We start from the raw sequence: 25,701 nt of genomic DNA on the forward strand, positions 1-25,701 counted from the left end.
TTTCCTCTAGAATAAAATATAAATTCCTTTGTTTGGTATTTAAAGCCTTTCACATGCTAAATCCAACCTAATCTTCCAGTTTTATTACCCATTATTCTCCTTTCTGCATTCTACACTCCAGCCAATGTTGCTACTCCTTGTACAGAACATTCTGTCTGTCACATACATGTGTTTCCACAGGCTATTTCCCATGCCTGGAATATATCCCCTCTTCATCTCCTCTTCTTACAATTCCTGCCTTTCCTCAAAGCTCAACTTAAATGCCATCCTCCATGAGGCCCTTCTTGATTCCCCCAGTTGCTAGTGCATTGCCTACTACTGAAATTACTTTGTTCTTACTTTGTATTTATTCGGTATCCCTCATTTTTAAAGATGCTCTTTCTATTGAAAGAATATAAGTTTCTTGAATACAAGGAATATTCTGTTTTTGTTTCTGTATAGCTCCAGCATCTGGTATGGTACCTGGCTTACAAGAGGGATTTTTAAATAGTCGTTGATTGATCAAAATCCTGTAAAATCCAGTTGCATTGTTAATGAATGAAAAAAACAATTATTAAGTATCTACTCTTTGCCATGCACTGAATTAGGTACTGAAAATATGAATATAAAAAAATGACACAGTCCATTTTCTCATGTAGTTTATATTTCATTTGGGTATGACCACACACAAAAGACAATCCAGCTGTGGGATAGATCGAAAGTTCTCAAAATTCTAAGAAGGTTGTGGTAGTGTGAATGGCATGGCGCAGAGATCTTCAGGTCACAAGTGGATCAGGTGTCAGTGTCCAGGGACTGTAAGGCATAGAGGAATATTAACTGGCAAGGTCTAGAGGACCTTAGGAAGTAACAGACCTTGTTGTCTTCTATCTCATTAGAAGTGAAATTTTTGATTCTCATCTTATCCAAAACCTGTGAGGAATCAGGTAGCCTTGGGGAACGGAAAAGTTGGGAGAGGGATATGAAAGGATGCCACTGGTGATAGCAGATTTTTCTTACAGTAGCCCTTGTGGGAGGGGGTAAAGGGGAAGATAAGGGGGAAATGTTCCCCTAGTGGTCACAGGTCATCCCCTTGTTCTTATTAATCATGCATATCAAAGAGGCAGAATGGTATGGTGGAGACAAGACTAGACTAAGAAATTCCTAGTCCTGGGTTTCTAGTCAAGGCTCTACCACTAACAAAAAGCCATGTATTCTTTCTTGGCTTCAGTTTCTTCAGCTGTAAAAGGAGGCTCAGACTAGACGATAGCCACATTCCCTTGAACTTTGTATGCATGTTAATGTGAATAAGCTTATCAGTACTGTAGTTTATGCTGTATAAAATATTTTATATCTATTTTTTATTTTTTAAAAAAGAAATACCAAATATATTCAACACTATTGTATATTGTGATAGTTGTTGCTCTGTCATGTCTAACTCTTTATAACCCCATCTGGGGCCACTTTGGCCACATGATGAGAAAATGGGATCCATTGGAAAAGAGCCTGTGTTTGGGAAAGGTTGAAGGCAAAAGGAAAAGGGGACACAGAGGATGAGATGGATAGATAGTATCATGATGAGATGGATAGATAGTATCATGGAAACAACAAACTTGAACTTGGTCAAATGTTGAGATATAAGGGAGAATAGAAGGGCCTGGTATGCAATGGTCCACAGGGACACTAAGAATCAGACAAAACTGAATGACTGAACAACAAAATGGGGTTTCTTGGAAAAGGTATTGAAGTGGTTTGCCATTTCCTTTTCCAATGGATTAAGGCAAACAGAGGTTAAATGACTTGCCAAGAGTTGCACAGCTAATGAGTATCTGAAGCCTAATTTGAACTCAGTTATTCCTGACTTCAGGCCAGCACTCTGTCCACTGAGCCACCTAGCTGCCTCCAGTTTTAGTAATACCGGTCAATAAGACCAGCGATGAGGCCAAATTTTGAAAAATTCTTGCCAACCATTCTTTTTTTTTTTTTTTTTTTAGCGAGGCAATTGGGGTTAAGTGACTTGCCCAAGGTCACACAGCTAGTAAGTGTTAAGTGTCTGAGGCCGGATTTGAACTCAGGTACTCCTGACTCCAGGGCTGGTGCTTTATCCACTGCGCCACCTAGCCGCCCCCGACCATTCTAAATATGAAGAATTTCATTGCAATTGAATGAATGAGTGTGATGCATCACCTCTGTGAATCATGGTAAACAACTATCTTAACATTGAATATAATTGTAGCTAATTTAGGCAGTGGCAATGAATTTTGCATCATTCAGAATTTGGTTTTAGTGCAAGAAGAATCAATAGTAGCTAAAAACTCACTTTTCATATCACTTTTGGAAAATTCTTTAGAAATGGATATGACTTGGGGGTAGCTAGATGGCACAGTGGATAGAGCACTAGCCCTGGATTCAGGAGGACCTGAGTTCAAATCTGGCCTTAGACACTTGTCACTTACTAGCTGTGTGACCCTGGGCAAGTCACTTAACCTTCATTGCCCCGCAAAAAAAAAAAAAAAGAAATAGATGTGACTTGAACAAAATATTTTTTTCTTCCCTCAGCAAATTGGTCATTAACCAGATTATTCCTGAAGATGATGCTATTTACCAATGTATGGCTGAGAATAGCCAAGGATCTATTTTGTCCCGAGCCAGACTAACTGTGGTAATGTCAGAAGATAGACCTGGTGCTCCTTGTAATGTTCATGCTGAGACTATGTCAAGTTCAGCCATCCTTTTGGCTTGGGAGAGGCCACTTTACAATTCTGACAAAGTGATTGCTTATTCAGTACACTACATGAAAGCAGAAGGTAAGCACTATTTAAAAGTTCGTTTTTAAATTCTACCCACTATAAGGATTTGCTTCTCAATATAAATTATTTAAATATTTGTATATAGTCCTCAAGAAATGCTATTTTAAAGTTCTGTTTGTCTTTAAACAAAATTTTTAAAGTGATATAGATATAATTTTAAAATTAGCAATACTCTCCCCCCTAAAAACCCCTTACCTTGTTTTATAGGAAAGTTCTAGATTTTGCTGTGTTCAGAACATGTGTAATCTTGAAGCCTAGTGTAAAGTATGTTTCACTTAGCAAGAATTCTAAGCTAAAGCACTTAACGGTTTTATTTATACTGAGATATGAACTCCTTACTTAATATTTAATGTAGAGATTAAGGTATTTTATTACATAAAACATAACTTCTCTATAACAGTAAGCTTTAATGTAGAGATAGTTTTTCTATAATAATTTATAATGAAGTTATAAAATATGTATTATCATTCTCCATGCTTGTATTCTTTTCATTCTCATATCTTTTTATAGTTATGTGAAGTTCCATTTCTTAGATAAGAAGTTCTTTATTCAATCTATTTTTAATAAAGTTTGAAATTGAATCCATCTTGAAATTTCTGTTCAATTCTATTGGCTCTTATTTATTAGCTTTAAATTTTTTACTTTCAGAGAAATGCAAAAAAGAAAAAAAAAAGCTGTTTTAAAAGCCTTGAGATTTCTCTAATGGTATCATATAACATGCAGTAGTTAAATACATTCACAGTTTTAATTGTACATCAAGCCAGCATTTATGAAAAATAAACTGAAAACAACTTAAACCATTCCAGAAGAATAGTGTTGTAATAACGTTGTCTGAAGAAACTAACAGGTGTTTTTTTATTTTTGTATTTTAAAGAGGAATATTTTACATTTAAATTAGGGGTCATGGTAGCAAGAAAGAATGAAGGTCTGATGAGGGAGCATGTTGGAGTATGTTAATTCCCTTGTTAGTGATTTAGAAAAGGCACAAAAGGAATACTGATTTTGGTGGAAGGCTGCTCTTGTCTTCTATTATAGCTGTTTGATTAGAACCTCCACATGAGGCCTACTAGTCTATTCATGGACAGAACAAGGCTCTTTAATTTGAACTCAAGAACCTTGTTTGGCAGGTCAGAAATCGTACTATGGGATTCCTAATTAACAAGCTATTAACTAGTCTGTTGTGAAATGCCCATAATCTTGTCTAATTAAAATGCTATCAAGTTAATTCAGAAATGTGGGAAAACTTAATAGTGGAATTTGCCTTCTGTTTTGTTTATAAATTCAGTTGTTCAGAGCAGGGGCTGGAGCCTTTAGAGAGTTTTGATTAAGTTGACATGCATTTGCTATGAATTGTTAAGGAAGCATAGCAGCTTTTAGTACACTTGTTCCACTTTACAGGTTCAGTCTATAGGAATTAAATCCAACAAAGACAAACCATGCTCTATATCTTGCCATGCATATTTTAATAAGAATTGATGAGAATTTTTTTCCCCTCAAAAGAGACTCATTACAAGACAAAACATTTTTAAAAACCACGTCCTGTGCCAGTCCTTTTGCTTTCAGTATAAAAGAAAGTAAAAACTCGTGTCAGTCTAATTTAATAGAGTTGCTAGGAGCAAAATAAGATCTTTTGCTGGATAACTTTTTTGTTTGTTTGTTTTAAAAGGGAGTAATTGCATCACATCCTCTGTGGTCAAATATGAAGCCTTTGCAATTAAGTTTAAAAACATTAACTTTAAGTAAATAGAATTAAGATCACTTTGAATGATAAGACTTTCCAGATTTTGTATTGTGTTACTGTACTCTGTCTCCTCTGTGTTTTGGCTCAATATTGAATAAGATTTAGGTAAGATTAATTGTGTTCAGGATGATTTTATTCAGCAAAAATTTCTAACTATGGTTAATTTGTGACAAGAAACTGTTACCTCTAGGAAAACACTAATTTCTGGATTGCATTTTTTTAGGGGAATAGTAAATACCATGTAGGGAGTTAAAGATTAGAATGATATGCCTATTACAATGATAATTGTAATTTTCATTATATTTTGAAGATGCATCATTTTATATAGTAATTATTATTTCCTTAATTCAGGTTTAAATAATGAAGAGTATCAAGTAGTCATTGGAAATGATACAACCCATTATATTATTGATGACTTAGAGCCAGCCAGTAATTATACTTTTTATATCGTGGCATATATGCCAATGGGAGCCAGCCAGATGTCTGATCATGTGACTCAGAATACACTTGAAGATGGTAAGAAAGTAACTCTAGAGAACTGAAGTATTTTATTAAAATTAATAAATATTGTAATTAGCCCTTAAACATAAGTTTTTAATTATGGAAAATATTAACTTTATATTTTACAATTATATAACAGTGCTCATCTGTCATTTCAGGTATGGTTTTAACTTACAATACTATTAAATGTTTTATAGTGTAACTTAAATGTTGTTATATATAAAATAATTTTAATGACTTAAAATTTTGAAAATTAAATCAAAATTTAATGGCTGACTTAGAGTTGTTTCCTTAGTATTAAGACATATAGTTGAAATTCTAAATATTATGCTATACCTTGAGTCATTGACAAGAGAAAATGACATATTAGATTACACTGAATGTGGCTTAGGCATTTTATGGTGTGATCTTAAATTTATATAAGGCCTTTCTAACAAGGGGCTTGAAGTAACTGACATAATGTTGAGGCAAATTATTTAAACTTGTGGAATTGGAAGATTCTGTATTATTTATATGAATCTTAGTATCAGTTTCACAGGTCAAAATGTTTGGAAAATTCTGAAAGATTTCTTATTTATATGTTGTATGTTTAGTTTATATTACTTCTTAAGCCCAATAATCAGAACTGTGCATTAGAAATCAGGTTCTGTGTTAATCAAAGAGATATAAATTAAAATAACATTTGAGTTATCACCTCATGTCCATCCAATAAGAAAATATAATCAAATTCAAGAAATTCAGTGCTGATGAGGTTGTGAGAAAACAAAGCTACTATTGAAATATCTTTTTGCATAAGAAAAAGTAGTTAGAAATGGAAAAAAAAACAGTGAAAAATCTTTGCAGCATATTTCTCTAATGAACATCTTATATCCATGATATATATGGAACTGATGCAAATATATAAGAATAAGAGCCATTTCCCAATAAATAAATGGTGAGAAGATTTGAACAGTCAGTTTTTAAATGAAATAATTAAAGTTAAACATAAACATTTGAAAAAATGCTCCAAACTACCAACAATAAAAGAAACGTGAATTGGAACAACTTTTAGGTTCTTCCCACCTATCAGATTTGCAGATGCAAGAAAAAAAGAAAATGAAAATTGTTAGAAGGGCTGTGAGAAGAGAGGTACACATTAGTGGAGCTGTCCAGTAGTAGAATTGGTCCAGTCATTCTGGAAAACAATTTGGAACTCCCCAAATGGCACAAAACTATGCATATTCTTTTCCCTCTTGATACTACTCCTAGACACATATTTCAAGAAGATCAAAGAGAGGAAAGTACCCACATGCACAAAAAATATTTATAGCTAAACTTTTTTGTTGTAGCAAAGAACCGGAAACAAAGTAGTCACTCATCATTTGGGGAATGACTGAACAAATTATGATATATGAGCGTAATGGAATATTATTGTACCATAAGCCATAACTAAAGGGACAGATTCAAAGAAACCTGGGAAGATTTCTATAAACTAATGTAGAGTCAAATGAAGGGAACCAAGAGGACAATTTCATTCTTTGTCTCTTCTAGTCAAATCAATGGTCAATTCAACAAGGTTTAATTAAGTACTTAGGCTATGCCAGACACTGTGATAAGTACTAAGGATATGAAGAAAGGCAAAAAGCAGAGTCCCTTGTGTATACACACACACACACACACACACACACACACACACACACACACAATGGGAGGTGATTTCAGAGAGAAGAAGGAATGAAGTGGGTACAGGAAAACCTCTTGAATTTGAGGTGAAACTTGAAGGAAGTAAGAAAAGTCATTCCAGTCATAAGGTACAGACATTGAAAAGGCATAAAGCAGGGTAACAGAGTTTCATATGTGAGAAACAAGAGGGCTGGTATTGCTGGACCAAAGGCCATGTGAAGGGGAGTAAAGTGTAAGAAGATTGGAAAGATAGGAAAAGTCCAGTCTCTAAAGGGATTTAAAGCCAAACAGAGAATTTTATATTTGACTCTGGAGCCTCTGGTCAGTCAGTCAGTCAATAAGTGTATGTTAGATTCCTGCTATGCACCAGGCATTAGTTAAGTGCAGGGGATACAAAGAATGGCAAAAACAAAAAACAGTCCCTGATCTCAAAGAGCTCCCAGTCTAAGTGCAGGAAAGAATATGAAAATCCCCTGTGTTCAAACAAGATGTATAGGATAAATTGGAGATGATCAAAGAGGAAAGGAGCTAGCATTAAAGGGGGTCAGGAAAGGCTTCCTGAAGAAAGTGGGATGGATTTTTACCTAGGACTTGAAGGAAGAAAGGAAAATCAGGAGGTAGAGATGAAGAAGGAGAACCTTCCATGGAGTGTAGCTGGAGAAAAAGCCCAGAGCCAAAAGATGAGAGTGTCATGTTTGCAGAACAGCAAAGTGGCCAGTGTCACTAGATTGCAGAATACTTGGGTGGAAGGGGAAGTAACATTTTAAGAAGGCTGGAAAGGCTGGATGGAGTCAGTTTGTGAAGAACCTTGAATAACAAACAGAGGATTGTATATTTGATCAAGGAGGTGATAGGGAATACATGGAGTTTATTGAATAAGGTGGCACATGGTCAAATATGCATTTTTTCAAGATTAATTTGACAGTTGAGTTGAGAATGGACTAGAGTGGGAAGAGACCTGAGGCAAGGAGACCAACTAGTAGACTATTTCAGTAGTCTAGGTGTGAGTTGATAAAGGCTTGCAGTGGGCAACTGGGTGGCACAATGGATAGAGCACCAGCCCTGGAGTCAGGAGGACTTGAGTTCAAATCTGGCCTCAGACACTTGACACTTGCTGTGTGACCCTGGGTAAGTCACTTAACCCCAATTGCCTTACGAAAGAAAGAAGGAAAGAAAGAAAGAAAGAAAGAAAGAAAGAAAGAAAGAAAGAAAGAAAGAAAGAAAGAAAGAAAGAAAGAAAGAAAAAGAAAAAAGAAAGAAACATTTTCCTCCCAGAACAGAAGGAAGGCAAAAGATAAAGGCTTGCAGCAGGGTGGTGGCAATATCAGAAAAGTGTGCACATATGGAAGATGTTATGAAGGTAAAAATCAACAAGTTTTGGCAACATTTTGTATATGGGTATGGAGAGTGAGAGAAAGTGAGATGAAGGTGACAGGAACATTGTGAACCTGGGAGATAGAGTAGATGCTCTTGTCAGTAATAGGAAAGTAAGAGCAGCTTTAGAAGGAAAAATGAATCTTGTTTTGGGTATGTCGAGTTTGAGATGTTTATGAGATATATAGTTTGAGATGTCCCAATCACCAGCCAGTGATACAAGACTAAAAGATCAGGAAAAAGGTTAGGGTTGGATATATAGCTCCCAAAATCAGATCTTATATTGTTGGTTTTATTGATATCTAATATTGTTCATGGTAAACCATTTAATTAAAAATAAATTAAGGTGTTATAAACCCCTAAAGGAAAATTTACCAAGTTTATATAGTGATGGGAAAATGGTTTTGCTTCATAACTTTCTCTTCTCTCTTCTAAGCAATAGAAAAAGAAATTTCTTCATCCAGGAATTCAAGAGAAGAAACATTTTTTTTATTCCTCTGTCCATTTGGTCTGTTCTCTCACTTTGTTGGATCTATACAGAGAGCCGCCTCATTTTGGATGGCTACTCCTACTTTTATTCTTTCTTTTTTTCTACCATGTACTAGATGCAAAGAAGTTGAAACCATCATAAAAACTCTTTTATTCTCTCCAAAACCTTTTTCAACTGAAAATTTTTCTTTAATAACCTTTAATTTCCTTTTAGATCAAACACAGGTTTCTCACACTTACCTTCAAATCAGCCTGCTCTATTCTACTTGACTATTCTCATTTCCCATAGTTTATTAAATCATACCCTCAATCTTATCCAAATTTACATCTTTTGATGTTCCTTATTTCTTATAATATACATATTAACCCATAATCTTAACTGGTGGTATTATTATGGCATGAAGGTGACCTGGTTTCTCAGGGACACAAACTTCAGAGATTATAGCAAGCTGGAAAAGTACTTCTATTCACCAAATCCTCTCTGTACCCTGGCCTATCACCTCCTGTCTTCTCTGGAAGCTTGCCCCTTTTATTGCCTCTCATCCTTTTCAGCCTCTCCTTATCTACTGGATTCTTCTATAGTGTCTACAAACATTCCTAGCTTTCTCATATCTTAAACAAAACACTTTATAATAATATGATCCCTTTAAAACCACTATCCTATATTTCTCTTTCATAGCTGTAGTCCTATAAAAAATCTTTGCCTCCACTCCACTTCCTCATTTCCCATTAACCTCTCAACATCTTGCAATTTCTCTCCCCATCCTACCCAATAGCTGAATCACTCTGTCCATGGTTACTATCACTCTGACTTCAGATTTCCCCCCACCCCTCATCTTCCTCTGTAAAGATAGTACTTTGACCCTCAAATATTTTAGCTTAGTCTTTTTTAGGGGGATTCCAGTCCCTTTCCCTTGGGCATAGTGGAACAACATGCACGTGTTTCCTGCCCCAGGTCCCTCTGTTCCTTAGTGCTTTAGCTGAACTCTGTTGCAAGACAGAGCACTGTCACATTACAATACTAACCAGAGAAAGCTTATGTCCTTTGGTTTTCTGCAGCATGAAGAGGGAAATGAAGTTTATACAGTCATGTTATATAGATAGCCCATGGGTCAGCTTGTGCAGCCCTGCCAGAGAGTAGTAGCCAGTGGGAAGGAAATGCTGAATGAGTATATTAGCCTTGTTTTTTGTTAGTTTATCAGATTTTACCTCATTTTTAACTGGTGTCTTAGACCATGGAAACAAATGAAATTGCTTTATCTCTTGCACAAGATTTCTATATTGGAGACATTTGAGAGGTCATGAGGAGATGAGAAAATGTCTTGTCCTCTGTCTTGTTGACCATCCAGCCTACAATAACTCTTGATTGATATTTATGATGGTCTTCCCACTATCCCTCTTAACCTCTCTGCAGCCTTGGACAGTGTGGAACACCCCTTCCTTTTAATTACTCTCTCCTCCTTCTTTTGGATCGCTGCTTTGATTCCTTTACTCTCAATTTCTTTTGCTAGATTCTTAATTGTGTCCCACTCCCTAACATTAGTTATTCCCCCAAGGGTCCATGTTAGTTCCTCTACTCGTTCTACACTCATTCTCTTTGTGATCTAATCAGCTTCCATGACTTCAATGATCATTTTAGTATAGATGACTTCCACATTTATAGTATCTAGCCCTAATCTTTCTGTTGAACTTCGGTGCTGCAGTACCAATTGCCTGCTGGATGCTTCTTTATAAATATCAATGTTCCACAAATATCTCAAATTCAATATGTCCAAAATAAAGCTTTTCTTTTACCACTAAAAGTACTCTTCTTTTGAAACTTTTTTCTAAGGCACTGCCATTTTTCTCATCACCCAATTTTATAATTTTAGAATTATCCTCAAATCTTTCCCTCCCTTTCATGCTCACTGTCCAATTACTTGCCGAGTCTAGTCATTTCTAACTATGTATCTTTTATATTCACTTCATTCTCTCTGCTCAAATGGCCGCCCCCACCTAATCCAGGCTTTCATCACTTCCTGCCTGGATTATTGGTGGTAGTTCCTTCACCTTTCCAAACCATCTTCCACAGAGATACCAAAAAATAGCTTTAAGCTTAGGTTTGACCTAAGGCCAAGTTATTATTATTCTCAAGAATACTCACTGACTTAAAATATTACTTCTCACTTTAACATTTTAAACTCTACTGAATTTGTTTCCGGCTACCTCTTCAGCCAGTCTGAACTGAATTTGAGGCCCAGTGGCTTATCTTCTGAAGGTCACCTTAGCTAAGTTTTTTATCAAAAAGTAGGCTACAGTGTGATGAATCTGGCCATTATGACTCCCCAAAAGTCTACAATCTGCTTTGTTGTAGAAAGGACCTACAGCAATTAAATTACTAATCTTGGGGGTATTGAAGAAGTATTAGTAAATCTTATAAGCAGGAATTATATCTCTTCATTATGGACTGATTATAAACTTGGTATTTTTCCTGTATGCATAAAGAAGATTTAATGAATATTCACAAACACATTTGATTCCAAATTGATGCCCCCATTTTCTTACATTTACAGTTCCTTTAAGACCTCCTGAAATTAGTTTGACAAGTCGAAGTCCCACAGATATTCTCATCTCTTGGCTACCAATCCCAGCCAAATACCGACGAGGCCAAGTTGTACTTTATCGGGTATCCTTTCGAATCAGTACAGAGAACTCTGTTCAAGTTTTGGAACTTCCGGGAACCATTCATGAATATCTTTTGGAGGGCCTGAAACCTGATAGTGTCTACCTGGTCAGAATTACTGCTGCAACAAGAGTGGGCTTGGGAGAGGCATCAGTATGGACTTCACATAGGACACCAAAAGCTACAAGTGTGAAAGGTAAACTTTCTTGTTTGTTTTTTGTTTTGTTTTGTTTTTTGGTGAGGCAATTGGGGTTAAGTGATTTGCCCAGGGTCATACAGCTAGTAAGTGTTAAGTGTCCAGGCCGGATTTGAACTCAGGTCCTCCCTCTTGACTCCAGGCCGGTGCTCTATCTACTATGCCACCTAGCTGACCCCAGTAAACTTTCTTAAATACCTTGTGGGGTGGGGTGGAATATTTTTTTATTTCATTTCCTGAAGTAGAAACTATCTTCTGCCATGATACTTGGGCCTAATGGTTTTATATTTGAAATTAGAAATTTTTTGTTCCGTGCTTCATTGAAGCTTCATTTTCATTTGTCTGACAGTACAAACTTCTAAAATTTCAAAGAATTAATTCATTTTTATAGCAGTATGTCTGTTTTCCATAATTTTGTTTTCTTTCTTCTTTCCTATCCCTTCCTTCCATTCTTTTATTTTTCCTTCTCCTTTCTTCCTTTGATGACTCCACTCTTTTAAAAGCTTTGGTGGTTTTTTCCCCTTCTTTCTTTTAACACTTTCTCTCTTCATAATAACTCCTTTTCTTAGCAACCTCAGTTTTCCAAAGCTTGTAGCTTATGTCTTCTGTTGTGTTCTTGACTATTTTTATCCATACAGAAAAGACAAAACAATCAGTTTTTCTAAGTAGTAGGAAGTACATAAAGGAACATCCATGCCTACTTCATTGCCCTAGTTTTGATCTTAAAATACAGGAATTCTGAGAAACATTTCATTGTATAATTATAAGTTTTGACTACATGAGGAAAGCCAAGTGTCAGAGCAGTATCATCTATGTCCAGTATGGCTATTGTTCGGGACAGCCTGGGTGAAGCAGAAATGCATTTCTTTTAAAGACTGACACTAGTAGTAAATAATGAGCTACAGAGAATAGAGACTGTTTTTTTAAAAAAGTCCAAGAATTTGTTACACAAAGTGCAAAAATCCCTACCCTCTTATAAATCATTAGCCCCACAATGGGGGAATTTGCAAGAGAAAAGACGTTTACTTAGAATTAGCATTTTTTTTGCATGGAAACCATTGGTTCCCTAAAAACTCCTTTAACATCTTGTTTACACTATTAATTTGTATAGGAAATCCTTTCTTCATATATAATAATACAGAGATAGGTCTTCAAGTCTGGATTAATTATCACTAATTGCAAATTAATGACTTTTTATTGTGAGTATGTGGTTTGGGGTTTGTTTTTTTAAAAAATCTGATCAGTCTGATACAAAGAACATTAGGTTTAGAGGGAAGGAGGGAACTAGCATTTCTTAAGTGACTGACACTATGCTAAATGCTTAACAAATATTATCTCTCATTTGAGATGGAGAACCTGTTCTCAGATGTCCGATGTCCCCTGAAACTTTGTCAGATAACTTCTCCTTTTACTCCTGAGGGAACCCCTTTCACTGTTAGAGAGCTCTAATTGTTATGAGTTATTTTGGGGGTTGTCCCCCCTCTAAACCTAAATAGGCCTTTCGTAAACTTCCATGCATTGGTCCTAGTTTACTGAGTGGAGACAAGGCAGAATGAATTTAGTCTCCTCTATGCTAGTCCTTCACCGAAAAATAGGAATTCTCATCTTTTCTAAATTTCCCCTAAACATTTTGAGCTCTTTCAGTTTAGTTTTATGTAGCATGATCCTGAAAATCTTCATGCTGGTTGCCCTCTACCTTATCATTATTATTCCTAAAATGATGTTTCCGGAAGTTAACACCACACTTTAGATGTGGTATCATCAGCTATTTGTTGGTGACTGGCAGCTGTTAGGCAGCTATTGGGGGAAGGGGGAGGTGGGGGAATGATACTGAAAAACATTTATTTTTTCAATGTTTCCATTCCGAAGATGAAACTGATTTTTGGCCCTAGATTTTCCAACAGTTTGCTAAATTTAATACTTTCCTTTTTTAAAAAATTTGTTAGATTTTTCTATCATTGAGAAAGAGCACTCAAATCTCATACAATTACATCAACATTATCATACTTCCTTAGTCCTTGACTCTATGTCTCTGTAAATGCAGTCTGAAACTCAATACTTTTGTAGATTAAGTTTTTCTTACTTGGTTATACTTTTTAACATTCTGTTCTTGTTTTTGTTTTTAAATCTCTAGCCCCAAAGTCTCCAGAGTTTACATTTGGAGCCTCTGAATTGTACCACCATTACAGTGACGGTGGCAGCAAAGACTCTGAAGACACAGCAACTGTTCAGGGTTACAAGTTATACTACAAAGAGGAAGGGCAACAAGAGAACGGGCCAATCCTTTTGGGTGCTACTGACCTTCTTCATACTATCAGTGGTTTAGGTGAGTGTATAACTTGAGTCTTTATTTCCTAAATAGAACAAAGAAATTGCACTTAAGTTAGGAGAAGCACAGATTTAGTAACAAATAGGAGAAGAATCTAATTTTTTTTTCTAAACCATTCTATTGCTTGTAACACAAGTTTTTGTACTGTTGGAAGCTTTTCAAAATATCAGTTACTCATTTTGTCTCCTTACCTTTCCCCTGACTTTGTATCTCTCTCCTTTTCCACAATGTATACTCCTGGTAGAACATTAGATTAATCCTGGTTAATTATTTAGAGTGAATGAAACAAAAATTCAGGGTAGAAATATCAATTGACTTGAAGATGATCAACAGTTTTTTTGTTTAAGAGCAGCCCAAGCAGCTAGAACCTAGAGTTGTAGGGGGAACATATAACCAAAGATAAGGTAATATGGCCTTAGGGATTGAGATGAATATTGATAAAAGCAGGAAATAGAACTGGGCCTCATAATTTAGAACAGAGAATCGCTCCTACCACAACCCATTATTTTCTTCTTAAATGAATATTTCTAAGAACAATGCACAACTAATAAGAAAAGGAGAAGATAGGGCAAGAACTTCAAAGGTATTAATGGAAAATGGGTAAAAGAGAAAACTCGAACCTAGTATATCAGAAGCTTTATCTCTGCAACAGACAATGAAAAAATAAAGAAGGAACAAATAAGTTAGAAAATCAGAATGACAAATTAGAAAAAATCAGAATAGATAAGAAGGGAGGAGAAGTAATGAGGATGACAAAACAAAGGAAAACTTCTTGGAAAGGAAAATAAGGTTACTAAAGAGGATAGGGACAGAATTTTGAATGACTGATGTCAAAAAGAGCAGACAAAAAAAGAGGGATAAATAGATAAATATAAATAAAGATATTAACAATTTAAGAAAATTCAATAACTTTGGATAGCACATATAAGTTTAGTGGAGATAGAAGGGAGAGCCTCTGGGAATACACTAGTATTAAAGTAATATGAGCAAACCTAATTGCTGACTTACTACTGATTAAGTACTGAATTAAATGAAGAAGGGGTAAAAATAAATACGAAAGAAGTTAGTAAAGGACAATGCAAGCTAAGTGTCATAACTTTAGATGTAACTATATTATACAGTTTGTTAAAAAGAAAAGAGAATGACAAGACTGCATAAGAAAAATAAAACCCAACAATATCTTATATGTAAGAAAAACATCTAAAAGCAAAGGCACATAATGACTGGATATGAGAGTCTGAAACAAAATTTACCTTGTATCAGGCAATTTTGGGGGGGGGGAAGCAGAACTTGTAATCATGCTGTCAGATAAATGGAAAATAAAATTTCATAATATCAATAAAGAAAAAACAGGGAAAACTGAATTATACTTAGAATCAACATCAAATTAAATATATACAACAAATGGCATAGCATCTAAATTCAAAAGGAAAGTTAACTGAATTGCAGGGAAAGCATAGCTAATAAGAATAATTGTTGGAAAACTAAGTGTTCTCTCAGAGCTGAATAAATCTAACAGATAAAAAGTTAAATAATGATTGAACAATCTTTTGTATAAATCTGAAATCAGAAAATATATTTCATATTCTGAATGTGAATATTGAAGAATATAAATGTTTTTCAATGACCACTGCTCAAAAAATAGCTGCCAGAGAAGATATATTCCAGTATGTTACATCATTATGTCAAAGAACTATGATTTCATAAGTTTAGGAATTCACTATGAAGCATCAAGGCATATCATGATTCTCTGACACACAAAGACCTTTGGAGATACACACACACACACACACACACATGTACATATATGTGTTTATGTATGTATATGTATATATGTATAGCTAATAAACACAATATTCCTTCCTGCTATCAGCACCACCTCTTTTCCTGGTCACTAGAAGAACCACTGTCCCTTACTCTCCATTATCGATTTATCCATTCTGACCTCTATCTTCCCATTCTATCACTATATTCTTTACCTGTTCCTTCTTTTAACTGATTCTTCCAAATAAGTAATAACTTAAAAGAAATGTAAGTTACCTTTAATACACTTATCATTTTTTTGAGAAGGCAAAACTAGTATTTGTGAAACTAAAACAAACCTACAAAATACAATATTATATGATATATAATAAAAATGCTACAGAATTTCAGAGGCAAAAATGAGGTGGGAGAATTGAGTGAGTAATAAAGAAGAAAAGTATCCATTGAAACACCTAGAAGTTCACAGGAAACAAAATTAAAGAAAAGTAGTAGTAAAATCCATGGCATCAAATGTCTGTATATGGACAGAAGTAGGCAGCAAAGAAGATGAACTAGAGACTAATACAGTGAGGCAAATTTGATCTCCTAAGTATCACTAATACTTGTGATAATAATTAGGTTCTGGGTGGGTATATCTATTCAAAAGAAACAGAATGGTATAAGGAGTTAGGATGAGAAACCCAAAACCAAAAGAAGGGAACATAGTAGAGAACACTTGAATAAAGATAAATGAAGGGACAAACAGAAGTAATTTTGTTATTTAAATATGCTACAGGCCACATAAAAGAATAATCAATTTCAGGAGACAAGCCCAGGAAGAAATGTGATAGGGTAGTGATGGGAGACTTCAGTTATCCAGACTTGTCAGACACTAACAATTTCTTTGTTATTTTTTTCTGTTTGACGTACTTTAGTAATTTCAACTTTTAAAAAAGATGGAACAACCTCCCAAATGGAAAATTTTAATCTATATGTGATTTTCATTAACAAATAGAAAATAGCTACTGGGGTGGAAATGATGAGGTCCTTGTGAGAAAAACACTTTCTCCTAAAGTTTATGATAGAAAAGGAGATGAAAGCTAGACATAATCTGATTGCACCCTAGAGTTCAGTGAAGCTGATCTTAAAGGGCTGAGAGGTAGGATCCTATTGACCTAACATTCCACAAGAGAAGACAGTCTTGGGGGGATAGAAAACTTTCAAGAATAAATTCTAAGGGATGCACAAAGAACTTTCCAAACAACTTAGGGGCTGTTTGTTTGTTTGTTTGTTTGTTTTGAGGCAGTTAGAGTTAAATGACTTGCCCAACATCACACAGCTAATATGTGCAAAATGTCTAAGGCCAGATTTGAACTCAGGTCCTCCTGACTCCAGGGCTGGTACTGTTATCCACTGCGCCACTTAGCTGCCCACCAATTTAGTGTTGTTTTTGTTTGTTTGTTTTAAGTGAGGGGTGTAAGTGACTTGCCCAGGGTCATGCAGCTAGTAAGTGTTAAGTGTCTGAGGCGATTTGAACTCAGGTCCTCCTGACTTCAGGGCTGGTGCTCTATCCACTGTGCCACCTAGCTGCCCCCACAACTTAGTTTTAAAAAGATATGTACAGAATTAGAAAACAAGGAAAAGTAATAGAGGATAAATAAAAATGTGTAGCATGCATGTTACAAGGTTATAAACATGTAGGTCAAGATAATGATATATAGTTTTATCTATGTTTTGCGAAGTATTTGATATATTATCTCATTCTATTCTTATGAAAAATGGAGAAATGAGAGCTAACTGTGATACAATTAGATGGATTTGGAACTGGTTAAGATTAAAAGAGTTGTCAATGGGCAGCTAGGTGGTGCAGTAGATAAAGAACCTGCCCTGGATTCAGGAGACTTGAGTTCAAATATGGCCTCGGACACTTGACAGTTACTAGCTGTGTGACCCTGGGAAAGTCACTTAACCCTCATAGCCCACAAAAACAAACAAACAAAAAAGAGTTGTCATTAATGGTTGTATATGGTTTGTCAGGGTAGTGTCCCAGGGTGTATGGTTGACCTTCAACTATTTAACATTTATCAGTGATTTGAACAAAGCCATAGATGGCATGCTCTTCATATTTGCATTTGACAGAAAGCTACAAGGGATAGCCAACATCCAGGATGTCAGTCATGATCCAAAAATATTCCAACAGTCTGGGATATTGGACAGAATCTAATAAGCTGAAATTTGTGGAGATACATCATATACTTAGGACTGGAAAATACTTCAGAAGCCTTCGATTTTATAAAAGAAACAGGTCCAGTAGTTGTGTTTTTGCCCAAGTCTCATGGTAAAAAAATGTCAGAGGTGAGATTTGAAGCCCAGTTCAAATCTTAGGCAGCAAAGAAGATGAACTAGAGACTAGTACAGTGAGGCAAATTTGATCTCATAACTATCACTAATATTGGAATGAACCCCGCATTAGGTTCTAGGTGGGTATATCTTATTCAAAAGAAACAGAAGGAGTTAGGATGGGAGTAACTGTGTATTAAGATGGTTATACAAAGAAACCCAACAAATGTCACTAATGTAAATGCCATTTCCACTGTACACGTTGGGACCAAAAAACAAACAAACAAACAAACAAATTGTCCCAAGTACAAGATAGGGGAGTGAAGTATAAATAGAAAAGTTTTGTCAGAAAATCACTGAAGGGCTTTAGTGGACTGCAAGCTCAAAGAGCTTGATGCAGCAACAAAAAAGACTCTAACCCTTTGATTACCATTAAGGTAGAGGGAAATATTAAAAATTGCTCTCAGCAGTCTTGGTTTCCTGTTAGACCCAGCTTAGGCATCACCTTCTTCATGAAGTCTTTCCTAATTCTCAACTTCTTTTTGTTGTTTAGTTCTTTCAGTCGTGTCTCATTCTTCATGACTCCATTTGGGGTTTTCTTGGCAGAGATACTGCAGTGCTTTGCCATTTCCTTCTCCATCTCATTTTACAGATGAGGAAACTGAGACAAGTAGGGTAAAGTGACTTGCCCAGGGCTGTAATCTAGTAAGTGTCTGAGGCCAGATTTGAACTCAGGAGGATGAGTCTTCCCGACTCCAGCCCTGATCTTCTATCCCCTGGGTCACCTAGCTGGCCCACAAAACCACCATATCCTCATGTTGTATAGATGATGTGTATATTTTGTCTCCCACATTACAATGTGAGCTTCTTGAAGGTAAGGACTGCTTTTTTCTATGTCCCCCAAGCTTAGCAGAGTACCTGGCATGCACACAGCTTGTTAAATGCTTGCTGATTGACCAAGGTTCCATTGCTCTGAACAGATCCCGCATGGAATGAATAGTATTTAGTTCTCTGGGCCATAGTTTAGGAAACTCTATTTGCTATAAAGTAACCAAAAGGGGGAAGGACATTGAGTCTTTGCCATATGAGGATAGGTTTAAGGAACTGATACTTTAAACCTAGAGGAGATTCAGAGAGCTTATGATAGCCATGTTGAAGTATTTAAAGGAATACCATGTTAACCTGTTCAATTTGACCCCAGAGGGCAGAGCCCAGAGCCCAGAGTAATAAGTAGAAGTTACGAAGAAGCAAATTTAAACTTGATACCGGGGAAAATTCGTTTAACAGTATTATCCAAAAATATACTGGGCTGCTGCTTGGAGTAGTGGGTTTCCTCTCCTTGAAGGCCTTTATGTTAAGTCTGGCTGATCATTAATGGGTTATATTAAAGGTGGTAGGAAATAGAGAGAAGGCTGGCCGGGGAGGAGCAGGATGGCGCCAAGTATTGCACTTTAGGTCAGAAAGACCTGACATTGAATCCTGCCTTAGATTCTCTCTAATTCGAAAAGTTTTAAGTGCTATGTAAATGCTGATCATATTATATTGTATTATGACTTCGCTTTGGCTTTTAATGCCTTCCTAACCTGATCTCTTCCTACCTTTCCAGTCTTCTTGGGCTTTATTCCCCTCTATACACAGTAGGATCCAGAGACACTGGCCTCCCTTGCTGTTCCTCACCAAAGGCATTCTATCTCTCCGCTCTGTGCATTTTCACAGCTTGTCCCCCATCTTGTCCTCCATGTCCTCACCCCCAACTCCAGGCCTCCCTAGCATCCTTCAAATCCTGGTTAAAATCCCATCTTCAAGAAGTCTTTCCCTTTCTCTCTTTGAGATTATCTCCAATTTATTCTTTATAAATAATATATTCTTTATAATAATATTATAATTAATAATAAATAATATAATAAATAATAATATTCTTTATAAGAAACTTGTTTGTGCATAGTTGTTTTGTTGTTGTTGTCTCCCTACCCTACCCCCAAGATTATGAGAGCAGGGATTGTCTTTTGGCTTTGTTTGTTTCCTCATGGAAAATGCTTCATAAATGCTTGTTGACTTGTCATTCCACAAGCATTTTAATTAAGCTTTCTATTATATGATACATGCTGTACAAAGTTCTGAACATACAAATACAAGCCAAAAAGGTGTGTGGGGGGGGTTAATCCTTCAAGAACTTCCATTCTGATAGAGAAGACACCATATAAAGGGAAGCTGAAGAGTAGAGGTTGAAAGGGGGGAAAAGGAAGTTCCTCTGCTTGGGTTGGTGGTAGCAGGCATTATGGGAGAGGTCAAGAAATATAACCTAGGGGGCAGCTAGGTGGTGCAGTGGATAGAGCCACCGGCCCTGGAGTCAGGAGGACCTGAGTCTTCAAATCTGGCCTCAGACACTTAACACTTACTAGCTGTGTGACCCTGGGCAAGTCACTTAACCCCAATTGCCTCACCAAAAAAAAAAAATATATATATATATATATAAAACCTGGTAGAAAATGAAAAGATGACTGGGGCATCTGTCCAATCAGAGAGAGCCGAGGCTGCTTGCAAGGGTGTGAATCTGTAAATTCTAGGGCTGAAGTCATCTTCCTGGATAAAGAGGCTTCTGGGGCATGATGGATATAGTCCAGAGGAAAACTCAGAAATGAAGACATGGGTACCCTCCTTATGTGGATGTTTTAGGAGAATCTCTCCACCCTCCAGTCAGAGGAAGAGGTCCTGGAGGCAGAGGGTATTTCCCTTCCAACTCCAAAATTTGGATATTCTGTTTGTGATTCTTAGTAGTCAGGTAAGATTTCATGGAAGTGGATCTTTTTTTTTTAATTTAAAAAATTTTTTTTAGTGAGGCAATTGGGGGTTAAATGACTTGCCCAGGGTCACACAGCTAGTAAGTGTTAAGTGTCTGAGGCTGGATTTGAACTCAGGTACTCCCGACTCCAGGGCCAGTGCTCTATCCACTGCACCACCTAGCTGCCCCATGGAAGTGAATCTTGAATTGGGCTTTGAAGAATGAGTAGGATTTGGATAGATACTTCCCTTCTCATTCCAATTCCCTGCAATATATACTAACTTTGTTACCACAGTGAAGTGGCTTCCCTCTCTGAATCTAAGTTTCCTTATCTGTAGAATGGGGATAACAATGACTACGTCATAGGGTTGTTATGAAAATCAAATGAGATAATGTGTGTGTAAAATGCCTTCTATATTTTAAAGCATATAAGCCTTCTTGGGTAGTTAGGTGACACAGTGGATAGAGCACTGGGCCTAAAATCAGGAATACATGAGTTCAATTGTAGCCCCAGACATGTACTAGCTGTGTGACCTTGGGTAAGTCACTTAACCCTGTTTGTCTCAATTTCCTCATCTGTAAAATGAGCTGCAGAAGGAAATGGCAAACCACTCCAATACCTTTGCCATGAAAACCCCAGATGGGGTCACAAAAAGTTGGACAGGACTGAAACAACTAAACAGCAAAAATGTCTTCTATTATTATTGTTATTACTATTAGAAGTAGAATTCTACCTATCATGAGATTCATATGGATATATTTCTTTTTGTTTAAGGATTTAATCTTTCCTGTAAATTATAAATAAGACCTGTCTCTGTTTTTGATGCATGAAAAGCAATTTAGCTTTTTATTTTCAGGGAGAGTTTAACTTTGGGCCAAATTGACCTTGAGGTCTTAAGTAGGCTCACATGTCCCCATGGCCATTGTCAGGTTTATTTTTCATCTACAGCATGTATCCTACTCACAGTTTTAAGAAGATATGGGGAAAGCAATATGCTGTGTTAACTGGACAACTGACCATCTGTGACTATTTTTAGTCATAGCATCTGGCAGTTGCCCCTGTTTAACAGAGAATTATGTGACCAGAGGCCAGTAGGTTAAAGGAATTCTGTTTGGTGTCTTGAATCCTTAATAACTTGCTTTCACCGTGCTTTTTTATTATATTAAAAATAAGACCCCTATACTATATAATAAAGGTTTCTTAACAAGAACCGCTTTTACTTATTTAATTTATAGAATTTAAGTCAAATATCACCAGGTATATGTTGAAAATGTGTAAATAAAACAGTTCACTATTATTTTATTTAAATGGACTCTGGACGCACCTTTAAGTTTAATTTGTATTATTAATATTTTCCAATCACTTTTTTAAAAACCCAGATAGTCACAAAGTAATGAATCTAGCTCTGATTTGTAGTTTTGCTGATTTCTGAAGTGGGTAAATGCTCACATTGATAATTTAAATCTGCTCTAAATATACTTCGCTTAAAATTTACAAATTTAGCTTGACCAAAACATTTTGAATGGCAGTCTGAATGTAACTATTTTGTATTCAACACAAACCCCCTTCTCTGATATCCTGAAATGAATTTCTCGTTTTTCTATCATATTTCTACCTCAGGTAACAAAATATCTGATAAGCAGGTATCTTATAATCCATCATCTCCAGTTCATACAAGCATTTCTAGATTTTCCAGTAAGGAAAGTCAACTAATTTACAAATTACTTTCATCATTGAAATATTTATTACATATCTCTTGGTGTAGACAACTGTAATACTTTCTGTGGGGGATAAAGAGGTATATGAAGCTAGACGTTGCCTGCAAAGTGTTATTCATTAATACCGGGGGATAAAATTAAAACAAGAAAGGATTTTTCTAGTAACTTTGAGGTAAACAGGAATTCACTTAGCTGCTCAGAATACCTATTTCTCTAGCTAATCCAATTATTTGAAGTTTTTGCACCCATATTCAGGGGGCAGCTGTGTGGCATAGTTGATAAGAGCCTTGGGTTTGAATCTCAGCTCTGCCCACTTCCTCATCTCTAGGTTAGTATGTCCAGAGATCTGTGCTTGGCTTCCTGCATTTTTAACATTTTTAAAATTAGTGCAATTAAGGCAATCATAATTGGCAGATGGCACAATGGAATAAAAGGGATAGCTTCATATACTAGATGACTGTCAGGATCAGAAAAGATCCTATGTGAATGAAAATTCAGATGTGATAAAATGTAAACAAGTCTTATACTTGGGGCACCGCAGCTAGTGGCGCAGTAGATAGAGCACCGGCCCTGGAGTCAGGAGGACCTTGAGTTCAATCCGGCCTCAGACACTTACTAGCTGTGTGACCCTGGGCAAGTCACTTAACCCCCAATTGCCTCATTTAAAAAAAAAAGTCTTATACTTGGGTTCAAAAATTCAACTTCACATAGAATGATGAATGAATGAAAAAGAATTTATCAAGTGTTACTATATGCAAAGCAATATGTTAAGCTCCAGAGATACAAATAGGAAAATAAGGTGGTGACAGCTTTCAGAGTCTATAATCTCCTTGGGAGGAAGGACAAAACATTTATAGGAATGTTCAGGTTCAGGCTAATGGAAAGGCCCAGTGGTCCTTAGTTGAACCAAAAAGGCTTAGTTCATGTCATTTTCATTGATAAAGCTATATTCATTTTCGATGCTGAGCCATTTGTTAGTTCCAAACACTTTGGTGGCAAGAACTCTCTTTCCCAGATCTTGTGTAGCTGTGGGGACACTGTACTCTGAAGGAAGCCCGCCAGGTCATATCTCCACAGGGTGCTTCTCCAAGGGACGGCTGTGGGGGCTGGGCTGGAAGCAGGGCTGATGGTCTAAGAAAGCAATTGCTAGATTGTGTCTCTGCAGGAGTTGCTTGTTTGGACCATTGCTGCAAGGGTCAGGCTGGAAGTGACCTGGGGGATAGTGCTGTTGGCCATAAAATACTAGGCTAACTCCATTCTGATCAGAGGAATAGGTTGTGGTTGAGGTGGTGACTGTGGTTTGGCCAACTTGGCATGTGACTCTTCCTATCTTTCCCTCGGAGCATCTGTTGATTTGGCCAGTGTTGGTGGTGGTGGGGAGGGCAGGGCCCCTATTTACTGAGATAGCCTACCTGGACAGTGGCTGAAGAATGAAAAAAGTTTGTCTGAGAAAGATCTAGTGGACTGAGGACACAATAGAAAAAGCAGGGGTGGCACAGAGGCAGCTTAGAGTTTAGGACTGGAGTCAAGAAAACCTGAGTTCACCTGTGACCTCAGACATAGCTGTGTGACCCTCCGAAAGTACTTGACCTCACAGTTTGCCTCATTTTCCCCACCTGTAATATAAAGATAATAATAGCACCTATCTTACATGGTTGTTGGGAGGATCAAATGAGATAATAGTTGCCTAAAAGCAAAAAAAAAGAGCTTTGCACAGTGCCTGGAACATATTAGGTGCTATATAAACAGCTCCTTTCTCTTCCCCTTCTCTAGGAGTCAGCTGTGTGATGTGGCAGCTTAATAACAATGTTAATGAGGATGATGTTGATGATGATGCAAAAAATACATTTTCGAGGAATAAGGAAATGAAACTTCCACTGTTTTCTGCTCTGGTCATGCTGTTTCTGGAACATTATATTCAGTTATGGTGCCATAATTTAGAATATTGAAAGTTGGGTGGTAAAGGGCCCTGATTCCATACCACAAAGGATAGATGGAAGGAACCTAGGGATGGTCAACTTAGAAAAGAGAATAATCAGAGGTCAATGAAGTCATGTTCAAATATTTCAAGGACTGTCACATGGATGAGGAATTTGGGTGATTCTATTTAACTCCAAAAGGCATAACTAGTGGGTGAAAGTTACAAAGAGGCAAATTAAGCTTGATGTTGAGGGAAAACTTTGTAACAGAGCTGTCAAAAAGTGAAGTGGCTGGTGCTGGCTTCCCTCTTATTTTGGGGTCTTTGGGCAGAGGCTGGACAATGACTTGCCAGGTAGGTCATAGTCAGGATTCTTTTTTTGTAATATGAATCCTTTTGATATTCTGGTGAAGCCTGTGGACCCTGTCTCAGAAGAATGTTTTGTGGCTTACCTTCATAATTGAGAGAAATGTTAAATCTCAGAGATAAAGATGCAATTATTTCCTTATACAAGTAAGTTCAAAAACCCCTCTGAAATCTATCTACCCTCCCCTCTTAGGGAGTGGAGTCCATGGACCTCAGGTTAAGAATTCCTCATTGATTAAATGGCTTCTGAGTTCTCTTCCCAATCTAAATTCTGTGATTTTTACTTGGTAGCTATATATGTGACCTTGGACATCATCTATAAAATGATGATAGTATTACTATTTTGTCTTCCTCATAAAGCTGTTGCAAGGATCAAATAAGACAATTAGTGTGAAGCAGTTTGTAAATGATAATCTCTATCTTTTATTTTTTTAATCAATGAAAGTTTTTTTAGATCCCTACCAACTCTTATCAGCCCTTAGAAAGGCTTTTATCTAGTATTATAACCTTTAGAAATACTTGTGTTTTTAAAAGGCAGTTATAGGGGAAGCTAGGTGGCACAGTAGATAGAGCATAGGCCCTGGAGTCAGGAGGACCTGAGTTCAAATCCGGCTTCAGACACTTAACACTTACTAGCTGTGTGACCCTGGGCAAGTCACTTAACCCGCAATTGCCTCACAAAAAAAAAAGAAAAAGGAAGTTATAACATAGTTCAGTCTTTAACAAACTATGAGAAACATGTTGATGTTCCTGTTTTGACTTACTGTGATACTTTAAAACATATAAAGTTATAAGTTTCAGTCATTAACAATTTTTTACAAAATTATGTGCCTACTATGTGTAAGGCACGGATTTATAAAGACAAAATAGTTGATTCGCTTAAGGATTATACATTCTGTTGATTGTATACATCAGGTATGCAAACAAATAAACTTAAACAATGGAAAATTAAAGAAGGAAGAACACTGATTAACATCTGAGGAGAGGGAGAAAACTTCACAAAGGAAATGATGCCTGACTGAGTTTTGAAGGGCAGACAAGAATTTGGAGAACTTGAAATGGGGGAAGAAGGGAGGAGTGGATTTAAGTCATG

At 36.5% G+C, this 25,701-nt stretch overlaps 1 protein-coding gene across 1 annotated transcript in view; it reads left to right on the forward strand.

Annotated features, from left to right (window-relative positions):
• Nucleotides 1-25,701, forward strand: part of PRTG (protogenin) — a 138,148-nt gene that overhangs the window by 63,000 nt on the left and 49,447 nt on the right. The window contains 6 exon segments of the mRNA XM_043988394.1: nucleotides 2,536-2,783; nucleotides 4,879-5,043; nucleotides 11,106-11,411; nucleotides 13,546-13,562; nucleotides 13,564-13,605; nucleotides 13,608-13,737. Coding sequence (XP_043844329.1) covers nucleotides 2,536-2,783; nucleotides 4,879-5,043; nucleotides 11,106-11,411; nucleotides 13,546-13,562; nucleotides 13,564-13,605; nucleotides 13,608-13,737 — 908 coding nt within the window.

The sequence above is a fragment of the Dromiciops gliroides genome, chromosome 2 (genome assembly GCF_019393635.1).
Source record: "Dromiciops gliroides isolate mDroGli1 chromosome 2, mDroGli1.pri, whole genome shotgun sequence".
Classification (NCBI taxonomy): Eukaryota; Metazoa; Chordata; class Mammalia; order Microbiotheria; family Microbiotheriidae; genus Dromiciops; species Dromiciops gliroides.